This window comes from Anas platyrhynchos, chromosome 5 (genome assembly GCF_047663525.1).
Source record: "Anas platyrhynchos isolate ZD024472 breed Pekin duck chromosome 5, IASCAAS_PekinDuck_T2T, whole genome shotgun sequence".
Lineage (NCBI taxonomy): Eukaryota > Metazoa > Chordata > Aves > Anseriformes > Anatidae > Anas > Anas platyrhynchos.
Window position 1 is genome coordinate 58,717,508 of NC_092591.1, and position 13,396 is coordinate 58,730,903.

Sequence of the window (13,396 nt, forward strand, 5' to 3'; positions counted from 1 at the left end):
AGAGGAATGTAAAGCAATAGTTTAATATTACTTACAGGTTTATTAAAACTTTAACTTGTGAACTTTAAACTTCAGGCAAAACTTGTAACAAGTTGCATGCAGTTGACTGCAGAAACAGAACTAACTTTTAGTAGGAATTCCACCATTTTTAAACAGAAGAGGTCTATACTTTGTATTGAACATGAAAGCACAATGAATACATACCATATTCTATAGGAATACCTTTACCACTCTGGTTTATGCAAGTGATTTATCTGTGCCTAACAGACACATACATACTTGTAGCTGCTGCCACTGTTCTTTATTCTCTGTCTTCGTGTTTTCTTTTTCTTGATGAACAAAGTCTCTCCAACTGGAGGAATTTCTCAATTTCTTCTATTTGATTTTGTATGTTAGAATTATGCGTAGAACAGCTGCCTTCATCTCCAATCATTCTTTTGTTTTTTGCTGGAGATACAGTTACCTGAGAAGACTTCTGCTCATGTGAAGCAGTAAATCCTTCTTTCACCTGACAGAATAAAAATGTAGCAGTTAATAATCAAAGAAGTCAGGTACAAAGGTTCAGATTGTATGCTTAATGTTAGCAAAATTTGACAAGGAAATGTGAACAGAAAAATGAGTCAATTGCAAAAAGTTTTATTTGAAATGCATGTTTCAGCTTTAATCTTGAAGACTTAATATACTTTTTATAAACCAAAGCTTAATGTAAGTCTTAGTACAGAAGAGTCTTATTTAAAAAAGACAATCCTGCCCTAGAATGCAGACTAGCAAAATAAATAGTTCAATTAAACAGTTTAATGTTGCAATTGACATTTCCATTGCTATGCAGTCACTTGATTAACAAAACCCAAAATCATGAGGTTTATAGTGTTAACTCCCTTTCTGCTTAGCTTTACAGATTAGAAAGTGAACACTATTATTTGCAGTGAGGTCTGCAACCAGGTGGCTTTGTACGTTGAAGATCTTGTTCTCTGAATAGTTTTAGTTAGTATTTCATCAGTATTTCATATATACCCTGATCAAGCACATGACCACAGAGTAGGGAAGCAGTGCTGAGTTGACCCCTCCTACCTCAATGCTGTGTGGTTCCTTGCAGCCACCTCTCTGAGCACAAGTTCACAACAAAGCATGTTACACAGGGCCAGCACTGCAGTGGCTGCTTGGGATGTGGAAGGGGGTGTCCAATACTTTGCATGTGATTCTGGTACAGGGATGGTGAGGTGAGGCCTCCTCACTCTGCTCAGTTCTTTTTGAATATTAGGCAATCAGTCGTGCCCCCATCAATTGTAAGCCATGGTCCTTGGTTTTAGCAAACCTGCCTTTAACTTAGTACATATCTAGTTCCATTAAAGGAAAGGAAAATTAAGGCAGGAAGATGTGTAGTGGGACAGCATATCATAATTAAGCTAATGATTAGCAAGTTTTCCTTCCCTAGCACACAAGCATTTCTTTAAGTTTGAAACACTAACAGTAAACAATGCAAATTGTTCAGTTAACCTGTTGCACCTACAACGTTATTGCCATGCTGTTGGTTCTGATACTTGGTTCAGCAATGACTAATCCTCTGTTTCAATGAGGAAGTAACATCCAACCTGTTAATTCCACTGCTGTATATGTACACTCTCCCATTCTCTTCCCCCCAAGGCCTCAGACAGAAATAGATGATACTTCACTGCAAATCACTGGTCAAAATGCACATGGGACTGCATCTACAGCCCCTGCAGCCCCCTACACATGGAGCTGCATCTGTGCTAAACTAACTATCCAAGAGAAAATAAACCTTTAAGTCTTACACGTCATACTGCCAATGAAATAAAGCCATGCCATTTTACTAGGATTTTACTGAAGACACCAAACATTTAGACCTCTTTGGAGAAGTAATTGCAACTAGGTAACCTGTATATATAAACCCCATTGTCACAGACTAATATTAGAAAAAAATCAATGTCAAACTAAAAATCCTCAGCATTTTCACCATGAAATACAAGTAAAACATAATGCATCTTACTGCCCATGCTGAAGAATATGGAAGGTTCTCTTTAATACCATGGCAGATGCATAAAAACTTATATTGCTGAATGGCATGGCTCCATGGTTAATGACTTGTGTGTAAACTGAGTTCAGCACTCTTGTTCATCCTTACCTTGGGGCTCGGGCCCCAATATAAGCAATTAAAGCTGTTCAAGCCCTAATACAGCAATTAAAGCTGTTCAAGCTCCACACAGAGTAGGAGAGTTCAACAGATCTAAACGTGCAGTGTGAGCCGTTGGTAGCATCACTCTGAACAAACTTGTCTAAGTGGGAAAGAACAGCTTTCTTTTTAATTATCCACTTTTACACATTTGTATAATGTTGTGCTAATCAGTAAGATAACATAAAATATGGCATTACGTAATTGCTGTCGTGGAATAAACTGATAGGGTCTCATTTGTAGGTATGCTGATTCTTTAGCTGATTCTTTTAAATAAGATATTCCTACCAAGTAATAAAGGAAAAAATGTCTTTATACTTCTACATGATACTTCCCTCCCCCCCCACCCCTTTTATTTAAACTCCTACTTTTACTACTTTAGGTGGTGATTTTTATTAAGGTACACAACGAACTACCCACTTCTTCCCCTCCCAAACAGGCTGGTTAGCATCTGTTTGATTCATATGCTGCGACTTTTTCCTGCTGCTTTCTATCAACCTTAATTGTGAAAAATGGTGCCTTGCTGCCCTTTTGATATTATTTTGGAGATTGACTCAGCCTTAAAGTATCCAGATGCGTACAGTTGTACAAATATCTGTGGAATTAGCTCACTGAGGTCTGGTCTGCAATATTTTTAATTGACTTACGTGTTCTGTGGGAAAAGAAGAATCATAAAAAGTCTTTGCTGTAGCATTCCATTCCTCACTAGGGTCTCCCTGGGGGTCTCGGTGGATATTAGAGGTACTCAAAGTGTCGGCAGCTCTGTTAGAACTGATAGAACCTGATTGACAAAAAGGAAATGGTAACAACTGCAATTTAGTCTCTAGGCACTAATTGTAAAGCAACTAAATTTCTGGTTTACCTCTGATCTTAAAAAAAGACATACCACTCAAGTATTTTTTGTCTTAATTCACCAAACCTCTGTTGCAGGCTTTTACTTTTTATTTTTTTTTTTAATTTCACATACTCGTGTGTGTATGTATACTTAATATTCTAACTGAAGATGCCTTTTCTCAAACAGCACATCTATAAAGACCCCCACTTTCTGATGATGATAATGAGATACATAATTACTGCCATCCCGACATCATATTACAGGATGACTTGAAATAAAGACATTCTAAATACAAAGGTGTTTAGACAGACACAAAACATCTTTTAGATAAGGAGTCTTCTAGTAAATAGATACACCTGATTTCATGAAATCAGGCTATAGTTATCTACTAAAGGTAAAAAGGACAGATAAGTAGATGAAATGTAGCAGAGCATAAGACTCCAGTCCTGCGGAGGCTTTATGTACAACCAGCAGATTCTGTCGAAACCACCATCAAACTACCTGCAGGATGAAAACATACACGTACCAAAATCACTCATAATGCAAACAGGAGCTGTTTTGTCATTACACAGATGCCCATCAATTACAGGTATAATAGTAAAATCATTACTTAGCTATAAAAATATATTTTACCTCAAGTCTGTGCAATATAATTGATTAAGAACAGATTTTTTTTTTAGGAGGGGGAGGATTAACAGGAGCAGAAGCAGGTGGGAAGAGAGAAAAAGGGGTTGGGATTTGTGTTTGATTTCAGTGTCTTCCCAGGAAGATTCTGACCATTCCCTATTCATTTCTCTACTCAGTATGGCATAGCTGCTCCCTGCAACCAGAACTGTTGTATAAATAGCAGATTTTACATTTTGGTTAGGCCATAGAAGGAATTCCCTCTGACAGGCTTACAGAATTCTGATGCTCTTCCCATCTGGGAAAGTATTTTGAAAAAAATACACAACATATATTGGAAATTGCAGTGCCAAGTGTAGCACAACGATTAATTCTTAGGTGCCCTGTCAGTAAGATTTTCTACTCTCCAAGAGGCGCAGGATTCAGAGAGGCCAGCAAGCAGAAGTAGGGACCTATATAAATTAGGCAGTATGATGAGAGGGAGAGGCAGATCTGGAACACAGCCCAAGATCCTCAGCTGGGAAGTTTTGCCAGAATTAAAGAGATCTAGTGACTGTACTGGTCACTAGGCAACTCATTTGTGGTATTAGAGTCATATTCAAATCCCTGCTGGCTCCTTTGGATGAACTTGTCAGACTCACTTCTTAGAATTACTCTACTTTGCATACAAAAAGGTGTCTGGCAAGAAAAGAAGAAACGACGCATGGAAGAACTTCAAATAGTGCAATCCTTTCTTCCAGAGAAGATCCAGAAAGAATGTTACAACTGTGCATTTATTTTCTTGAAGCTGCTACTGAAATTCATGTTAATAAAATAATAATGTGCCATCTGAGATCAGGATTCTGCTACCTTGCTACTTTCATTTTAGTGACAGAGGCTCATCTGAAACTGAGCTTCAAATAATCGTGTGTATAGAAATAAACACATGCAAGAGACCAACTACAGAAACAAAATCACCTATAAACTTCAAATCATAATATGTGAACAATATTAGGAAACCAAACTGATGGTTTTCCATCTCACTGCCACTGGCTGCAAAACCAAGGGGTTGGGTTCCATTCTGTTCACACGCTGAAGGGGCGAAGTACAAAACACTACATCAGCAAAACCTGAAATAGATACAAACACCCTACACTGCAGGCCTAGCTCTTTTGGAAAACATCTAAGCAACCAAAATGCCATTTTTCAACAAAAGTAGGGCTTTAATTTGTTCCAGAGGATAACAGATTGTCTGTTTTTTTTAAGCTTACAGCATATACGTGTTCAGAATAGAATCCTCGTATAAGCTTAATTTTGAGAAAGGAAGGCAGTGCTTAAAATACCTTTTACTCTGTCCAGTTACTGAAGTAGAGGAATATCTACTAACATTTTGAAGTCATTTTACTGTGGATATAGAAATGTTTTTATTACTTTGGTAAGAGACTGAGTTTTAAAATGGCATTTTTAGGAAATAAATACAGGAGTAATAGCAACTAATCTTATTGCAAAACAAATCTAAAATACAGTTCTTCCTGCATTTTAGTAATGATGTATAAATGTGGAATAAAATGTTTATTTTTATGAAGGCAAAATATTGCTCAGCAAGTAATCACCAAGTGTCAACAACAAAAGATGAAAAACCTCATCAAGAACTCCCAACAGCCTAGTGTGATTTACAAAGCTTCAGAGAATAATCTTTCACACATTCAGATGGTTCTGAGTGTCCATCTGAACTGAAGATGCACAATAAAGTATATAAATACACACCACATTAGGGTTACAAATGCCTATAAAATTCTATTCCAAAATTCCATTACACTGCTTTTCTTTCACTAAGGGAAATAGGAGAAAAAGTTGATTTAATCAATTGATTTAAATTGATTAAATAAAAAAAGCTACTTAGCTGCATTTATACTATTAGATTTCCAGGTTATCTTTCATCAATCATTTTGTGTGTGTGTGTGTGTGTGTGTGTGTGTGTGTGTGTGTGTTGTTTTTTGTTTTTGTTTTTTTTGCCACAAAAATGACAACATGTTTTCTAATGCTACACTACTTAAATGCAGGAAAAAAAAAAAACACATTTTGGTTATTTTATTTTTTTTTTTAATCTAGTCAATACATACTTCAAAGCATACTTTTTTCTTACCTAGTCCTTTTTCTCTCGTGGCAACATTTTCATCAGGACTTTGACATTGTGCTTTTGAAATAACCTTTCTGTTTTCCACTAGGCATGGTAGTTTCTCTTTCAAAATGGGAGGTTCTTTGGCAGCTGAAGTCCATGTAACTTGACTTCTCATTTGATTTACTCTTGAACAAGAACCAAGGTCTAAAAAACTGAAGTATACTGGAGTTTTCTCAGCTTTTTTATCTGAAGTTGAAAGATCAAAGGATGACCTTCCACTTACATTTACTAAATTTCCAGATGTTCTCATGGGTAAAGAGCATGATTCTTTCAGGTGACCCTCAGCAAACTTCCTTCCTGGAACTGCACTGTGCAGTGATCCTTTTTTCTCTTTTAACAACGTATTATTTATTGAATTATCATTAATCTCCAGGGAATGCCCATTTTTGATGAACTGTGTCTGAATATCATCATTAAGTTTTTCACATAGAAAAAATTTTTCTGTACTAATTCCATCTGTTGGGACTTTATGAACAGTTATTTCAAGATCAGCAGCCTTTACTGGAGATACAGCTTCAGCATTCAGCGTGCATGTATTTGTATCACCTCCTGATTGCTCAGTACTGCCTTGTTCAGTTTGTTTGCTGCGCATATCATCAACATTTATTCCTCTGTCTACTTTTTCAGGGCATAAATTTGAAGTACCTGTAACAGGCATATTACTACTGTGTTCTTTTGCAGCAGCACTGGCACTTGCATTGTTACAACAAACAGAGGGTGTATTTTGAGCATCAGTAGCTGGAAACCCAGTACTCCTTGGTGCACTATTTCTGTTCATGTTTCTGTCTTTGTCATTGTAATTTCTTTCTTCAGCATCTACATCTGTCTGTTTAAAAGGAAACTTATTTCTTTGTAAACCACTCAGCTTTAACAAGATTTTTTCTGTTCTATGTAATCTGTTACCTACATAATTATCACTGTCCAGCAAGCTACATTTCTGGGATTCTGTCTGAGAGTTCTTAGCATACGGAAGGATGCCAAAATTGAATTCTTTCACTTGATGATTATCGGTCGTTCGCTCACACACAACATTCTTCTCAGTGCAGAAAACTGCTTCAGACTCTTTTTCAGATGCTTCAGACATAAGGACACTGTTGTGCTCTATAGTATTTGATTGTTTGTCTGCCTCAGTACAAATTGATTCATGTGTAGAATTACACAACTCTTGCTTACTAGAATGGGTGTCTTGACTCGCATTTTTCTCATAGAAAACTGTGTCAGTGCTGTCTAAAAATACCTTCCTTGTTTCTGTGTGGCATGCGGCCACTGGATCAGTGCTGTCCTGTAGCTTTTGTTCTAAATTCGCATTGCTTTCCTCCAATAGCATTCTATGTGTAGTTCCTAGATTTTCTGCTTCTTTGCACTCAGCGACATGTATTTCAGAGGTCTGTCCTTGGGTAATTAAATCAGTATCTGTGCAGAGGGTATTCCTGGGAGAAACCTCCCTTTGCTTTTCTTCATAATGGCTAGCAACATTAATTTCATCCTTAAAACTGTTTTCAGGAACTTGTAAATCTGTTAAAGTGTATTCTCTAGTTAGCAATAGATGATGAAGAGGTTAAATAAAGCAATGTTTTCACAGTTTAAAGCTTCCAAATATAGTTTCAAGGTTAGTATCAATGCAGATTTTTCTTACATTAGAGCAATATTTCAATACACATACAAATAAAGCAAACAATTGCTGAAGACAAATATTATTGTAATTTATAAAATATTTATAGCCTGTTCAAATAGAAAATATATTAACATTCCATACAGTTTAGTCATGGATTATATTGAATATATATTGAAATATTTCCCAATTGGTATTTGCCAGCCTTATTGAAAGGGTGTTATATGAAACTATAACACGCTTAATCAACTCATGTTTGTCTAACAAAGTTTGTCAGTGGTCTACTACTGTGACTATTTGTCTTTGGTTTTTGGAAATGGCATTTCTAGCTAATAAAAAACAAAACAGAAGCCAAACCCAATTAAGCAACTATGTTCGTACCAAAAGCAATCTGCTACAACTTGACGGCAGTGAGCCAGTGAGGAATAACTAAAGCATTTCAACATCAGAAAGGTGTTTTCTGAAAAATACGCTTGGATGCTATGAGCACTGATCCTTTAAAGCAATGATTTTACAGTCAATAATCTTTTAAATTTCCACTTACCTTTGTTACAATTTTAGAAACTAAGCATTAAAGACTTAAGTACATTTTCTTTAGGATTCAAAAAAATTACTTAGTGGAGTTATAAAGTACTTTGGGTAGGAAAGTATTATGTGTTTATCACATATTCCCCAGGAACAGACTTCCACTGTCATGTGCAGGGCAAGCAGTCTTGTGCCCATTTTCATTGTTTTATGGGAAAGGGAAGATCTTCCTTGTTTTTGCTTTCGTACACTTCTAAATACATAATTCATCTTAACCCTTACTCACTTCTGAACTGGCATACAGGAGAAGGTATTGCAACAGCTTGAGGAGTGACAATACACAGATCTAACTTTATGTCCCAGGACAGCCATCAGAAGTACTGTATTTTCATTCAGAGCCTTGTGAGTTTATCACATGTCAGCATTACTGACACCAAGAATTTTACTGTTGTTAGTAGAAAAAATATTTGATTCAGGACTCGAGCATTCTCTTATCACATACTGTAATGTAAATAGTTATCCTTTTATCAACAATATTACTTATCTCTACTATCCGGGTAATCTTATTACTTTGCTCTATCTGTAATTCCTCAGTGCTTAAGGAGTTTTTTACTTCAATTTCATCTTCATGTCCAAGAATACTGTCTTTTCTTAGTATAGATTGCATACTCTCGTTTTCATTCTGAATAGTCTGCATTTCACTGTATTTTGATGGTTCTTGACCACTCTAGCACAAGGGGGAAAAAAATTACAAATAGTTTAATAAACCACTAGAGTCTCTGATTAAATTTAAATTCAAGACCTGAATTAGTCTTCACTATTCTGATGAAAGCCAAAGACCATTCTCCTGAAATACACCAAGTTAATGTAAATGGGAAGGAAAAAAAAAAGCAGGTCAGCACCCTAGAAGTGCAGGAAAGAAATTAGGCCCTGCTATGTTACAGCCCACAGGAAAAAAAAAAAAAAAAAAAAAAAAGTACACTGATTGACAGAGTTTTTCAGAGGAAGGAAGATATTTTCAACATCTTCTGACTGGATTACTCCCTCTGTCTGCAGGCTAGATCAGTGACCTGCTCAGTAATTACATGTGGAAAAAACCTGCATAATTGCTAATTACATTCAAACACATGCATACACACATTAACACTTTTTTCTTCTTCTAACAAACCACCTGGGATTTTTAACTGTTTCAGAGGCAAATATGTCTTATGAATTTTCACTTGATTAAACTGCTCATTCCTCATTCCCTCCCAGCTGGATTATGAACCTGAACAATCAAACTCAACAGGAGTAGAAGCCTGAGAGATGTTAAATTCCATAAAGTTCTGCGACAACTGGAAGCTGAACTGAAGAAACACCCTAAACAAAAAAAAACAATCCTTCCACTTGCCTAGCCCTCCTTCCTCCCTCCCTCCACACACACACACACACAAAAAAAAAAAAAAAAAAAAAAAAGGGAAAAGACAAGGCATCATTTATCTTTTCTGTTCTTGACAGCTGAAGGCAGGAGCACATTCTGGCTCAGATAAAAGTAGGTAGCTGTGGGAGGGAGCAGGGGCACTGCTTAGTCCATAAAAGACAAGAGAAGAAGCTGAAGATACTTGGGTGGCTGGAGGTGTTGCAGAAGGAAGGCTGGGATGTGGGAGGGAGTTACAAGCGCTATGCTTTGCATCAGATCTCTGGGGAGGACAAAGTGTATTGTAAAATGTGGGGAGGTGCATAGGCAGTGGTGAAAAATAGGATTATTGCAGCGGTGTGGTAGTAGATGATGTACAATACAAATCTGAAGGAAACGATTTTCTACAGGTCGCAGAAACATCCTGACGCTCCCAGCTTTGCTGATTTGGGGAAGGGAGGAGTCATGGCAAATGGAGAGGAACTGAAATCAAATTTCTTTGCAAAATATTCCACCTTCAACTTGTCTGATTTTTTTCCTCTTTTTGGGTGGGGGTGGGGTAAATCATCTCCCCTGTAAAGACTAACTTGAAATCATAAATATTAAATCTTTTTTGTTTTTTTAATCTTTTAATTAGCTGATTCTACTTCTTGGTTACATGCAGCCTTGGCATCACATTTTAAAGCTTTTCTTTTCAAATACAAATACTAGAAACTTACTTTTTCTTTCATAAAAGCTATAATCCCTTCATACCCTCCTGCTTCTAAGAGCTGTTTCTTTAGACAGAAACAAAATACAATCCCACATAACTTCATTTTGTACAGGTATAGAAATTACTGCAATAGAACCTACCCCATTTGTTGGTATGGGCTGAGCTGTTGAATGGATCTGAAACAAACCTGATAAAACGTTCTTAGAAAGGGAGAAAAACTGCATGATTCCTCTCTAGATTTTCTGAAAGGCTGACTACACCTAGTTTCCGCGAACTTCAAACACCTGTCCATCCTTTCAAAAATAATGTGTAAGATGCCTAAACATCGAAACTTCCAAATCTGGATTTTATTTCTCTCCCCCTGTAAGTTAGTAAAATACAGCTACACAACATACATCTAACCTAATATGACCTTTCCCTCAACAACATATTTCATGGTATGAAATTCAAAGCTTTCTCAAAACCAGATCTCCCAGTACGTATTGCAAGCACAATGATATAAATAGCCTGCTGCTCAGTGTAGTCCTGTTCTATAGTGGTACACAACTGCATTACAAGTTAAATATAACTTTACCATGCTTCACATTTAGTTTAACTAAATTGCAATGCATAAGCCAACATGGGTGTAATTATTCAGGTATGAATTTGTCTCTGAAATGAGGTCTGACTTCGTAGTTTTCTTTAAAAGAAGGTTTTTGCTTAATTCCTGTTCCACAGGTAATTTGTTTACAATACATGTTTACATACATGCTAAATTTCATGCCCCGCAAATAATCACAGGGACTTCAGATGGTACTAGGTGTAAAAACAAATACAGTTTTTATTTTCTTGCAATGCTTCCTTCATCTAAACCATAGCCAACACTATCTAAACATAGCCGACAATGCTGCCCTTTTATGTTATACGAGGCACTACCTCATTACTAATACAAAATGAAATACTACCAATTAGAATGATCAATACAATCTGCTGCATATCCTCTAATTTCTCGACAGTGTTCCACTGTGGATTTTACTCCACCTAACCCGTCAAGCTTTTGAAATCTTACAATTTTACCACACAAAGCGGTATGGCAATTCGCTGTAAGATAGGTAAAGATACATATTTAGATGACAGCTCCGTTTGTTTTCACCATTTTTAAGCACGTGCTTCAGGCTTATCGACCTTAAAACACATGGGATTTTCTCAGTAAGCACAAGTACATTTTCTCATAAATGGCTGACAGCGTGCTTTGTTTCTGCATCTTAAAAATATTTTTTTTTCTTTGAATTAAAATGAAATACAAGATTTTTCAAAGTTACACAACTCCTCCCTGTAATTCTACATTATACCTTGTAGAATTCATACAGCTATTGCATGATGAGTACTCATGTCAAGTCTAATTTCCATTGCATTATTAAGCACACACCAGATGTGTGTATGTTTACGTGTGTATGTATGGATGTGTGCTATAAACATAGCATGTATGTATCATGAAGAAATTCTTTTGTTCTTCTAAATCCTTTTTTTTTTTTTTTTTGGTTGTTTTTTCACTGTCAATTCACAGCCTAGTTCTGAAAAAACATCAATAAGTTTCTACCCAGTGTCTTCCTAACACTAAAAGCAAAAATCAGAGATATTCAAAATAAGTTTTCCCTTCTGTGAAGGATGAACCATTATCTGAATGTAAAAATGAATGGAAAAGAGATATAGTCAATGCTCAACCGAACAACAGGTTATACTCAACACAGAAGAATAGCTTCTTATAACTTATGACTATTTTTTTCAGTCATATGAAAGACTGGAATATAAGTTTGCAATCCAGTTCCAGTAGGTAACACATAGCTATAGTGCTAAGTGTTTATCCTTTTATTCCAACAGACCATCTTCATGAACCTTATCACTTGCTGACTTCTCATACATGCCCTGAATATAGAACTGAATGTAGACTTGGCTCATGCAGCAACGCAAGCTCCATTTATTTCAAGCTGCAGTGCGTAAACCAGCCATCTACTTCCTGCATTCATAACTTGTACAGCTTACTATGCCTTTGATTCTTAAACAGAAGCAGCAAAATAAAGGCTGTTCAGTTTGTTTGAACTAACATTAAAGGCCTCAGATTATCTATTTGCTGATAAGGTGAAAATTCTGATCTGTCCCATGTTACGTAGGCTCAAATTTGTTCCTCTGAGTAGAAGCTGATTTGAACTTCCACAATTACAGAAAACTTGCATGCATGTAAAGGGTCAGTGCATCTGCACATAGCATTTGAGAAGCACCTATGCAAAATACATATGTGAAATGTGATTTAGGAAAGATGCATTACACTATTTAAGATAATTGCTATATATCTAATAAAATAATGAACATCCCAAGTTTCTATGGTAAAAGTGCCCTCTAGAAGAAAGGGAAACTTTCTCTGGGTACAGTAAATTTTAATGGGGTCTTGGATCATTGACTACATCAGAGAAATTTCTAGGCTTAAGTAATGTCAAGGGAAGATCAGCGGACATAAGAGCCAGACTAGAAAAACTGCCATGTCTCTCATTCTCTAAGGTTAATTTATTTATTTTTAGGAAGAAATGCAAAGTACTGCAGCAGTTAGATACACTTACCTGCGGACTTTCCACTTGCTCAGCATACTGGTTTCCCAGAGGAGGAGGGTAATCTTCAAGACGTCCTTGAGCCCCCTTAAGGGAATTCAGCTCATTTTTTATAGTGGCTATCTCTCTTCTCATATTTTCCTCCTATAACAAAGCAGAAAACACACATGCATAGATCTTTTCTGCATGTTCAAATATGAAAAATGGCATGCTACAGCAATATCAACAACTTAGAAGAATGTATAGATGCTGAGGAATGCACAAAATAAGACAATTTTGAAACTTTTCATTCACACCAAGATTTTAATCATATTATCATCTTATATATATATATATATATATATATAATTTGGGCTTTGTTCATTTACTTCAGGTTGTAACGCTCAAAAAGGTAAGAATTTCTATTTATAGCTTTTTTTTCTGCTCAAAGATAAACATGCTAGTAAGTATTCGTTCTCTATCTACATTTTCAAGGAACTATAATAAGTAATTTGCGCAGAACTACTTCTGTAAATAGCCTCAAGTAACCAATGCTTCTTCAGTTAGTGTATAACAATCACATTTTTCTACTTAGAACAAGAAGTATGGTCAAAAAGACAGTCTGTAAAGGAAAAAAAAAAAAAAAAAGGCAACTTTACAGAAATACCTTCATTTCATTAGCAAATATTTTCAGAAGAGCGTGTAATGTTAATGTTATCCATCATGATGCTAGGCTTTACGAAATTAAAAGTCCAAATTTCTAGTTAGTCACAGTAAAA

General features: G+C 36.1%; 1 protein-coding gene across 8 annotated transcripts in view; it reads right to left on the reverse strand.

Moving 5' to 3' along the window:
• Positions 1 to 20: 20 nt before the first annotated feature.
• The window catches only part of CCDC73 (coiled-coil domain containing 73), a 92,104-nt gene continuing 78,728 nt past the window's right edge, over positions 21 to 13,396 (reverse strand). For all 8 annotated transcript variants that reach the window (XM_072039221.1, XM_072039228.1, XM_072039227.1 and 5 more), the window contains 5 exons: positions 12,651 to 12,782; positions 8,519 to 8,675; positions 5,776 to 7,326; positions 2,839 to 2,972; positions 21 to 508 (listed from right to left, as the gene is read on the reverse strand). In XM_072039221.1, coding sequence (XP_071895322.1) covers positions 302 to 508; positions 2,839 to 2,972; positions 5,776 to 7,326; positions 8,519 to 8,675; positions 12,651 to 12,782 — 2,181 coding nt within the window. In that variant the 3' untranslated portion in view covers positions 21 to 301. The remainder of the gene's footprint in view (positions 509 to 2,838; positions 2,973 to 5,775; positions 7,327 to 8,518; positions 8,676 to 12,650; positions 12,783 to 13,396) is intronic.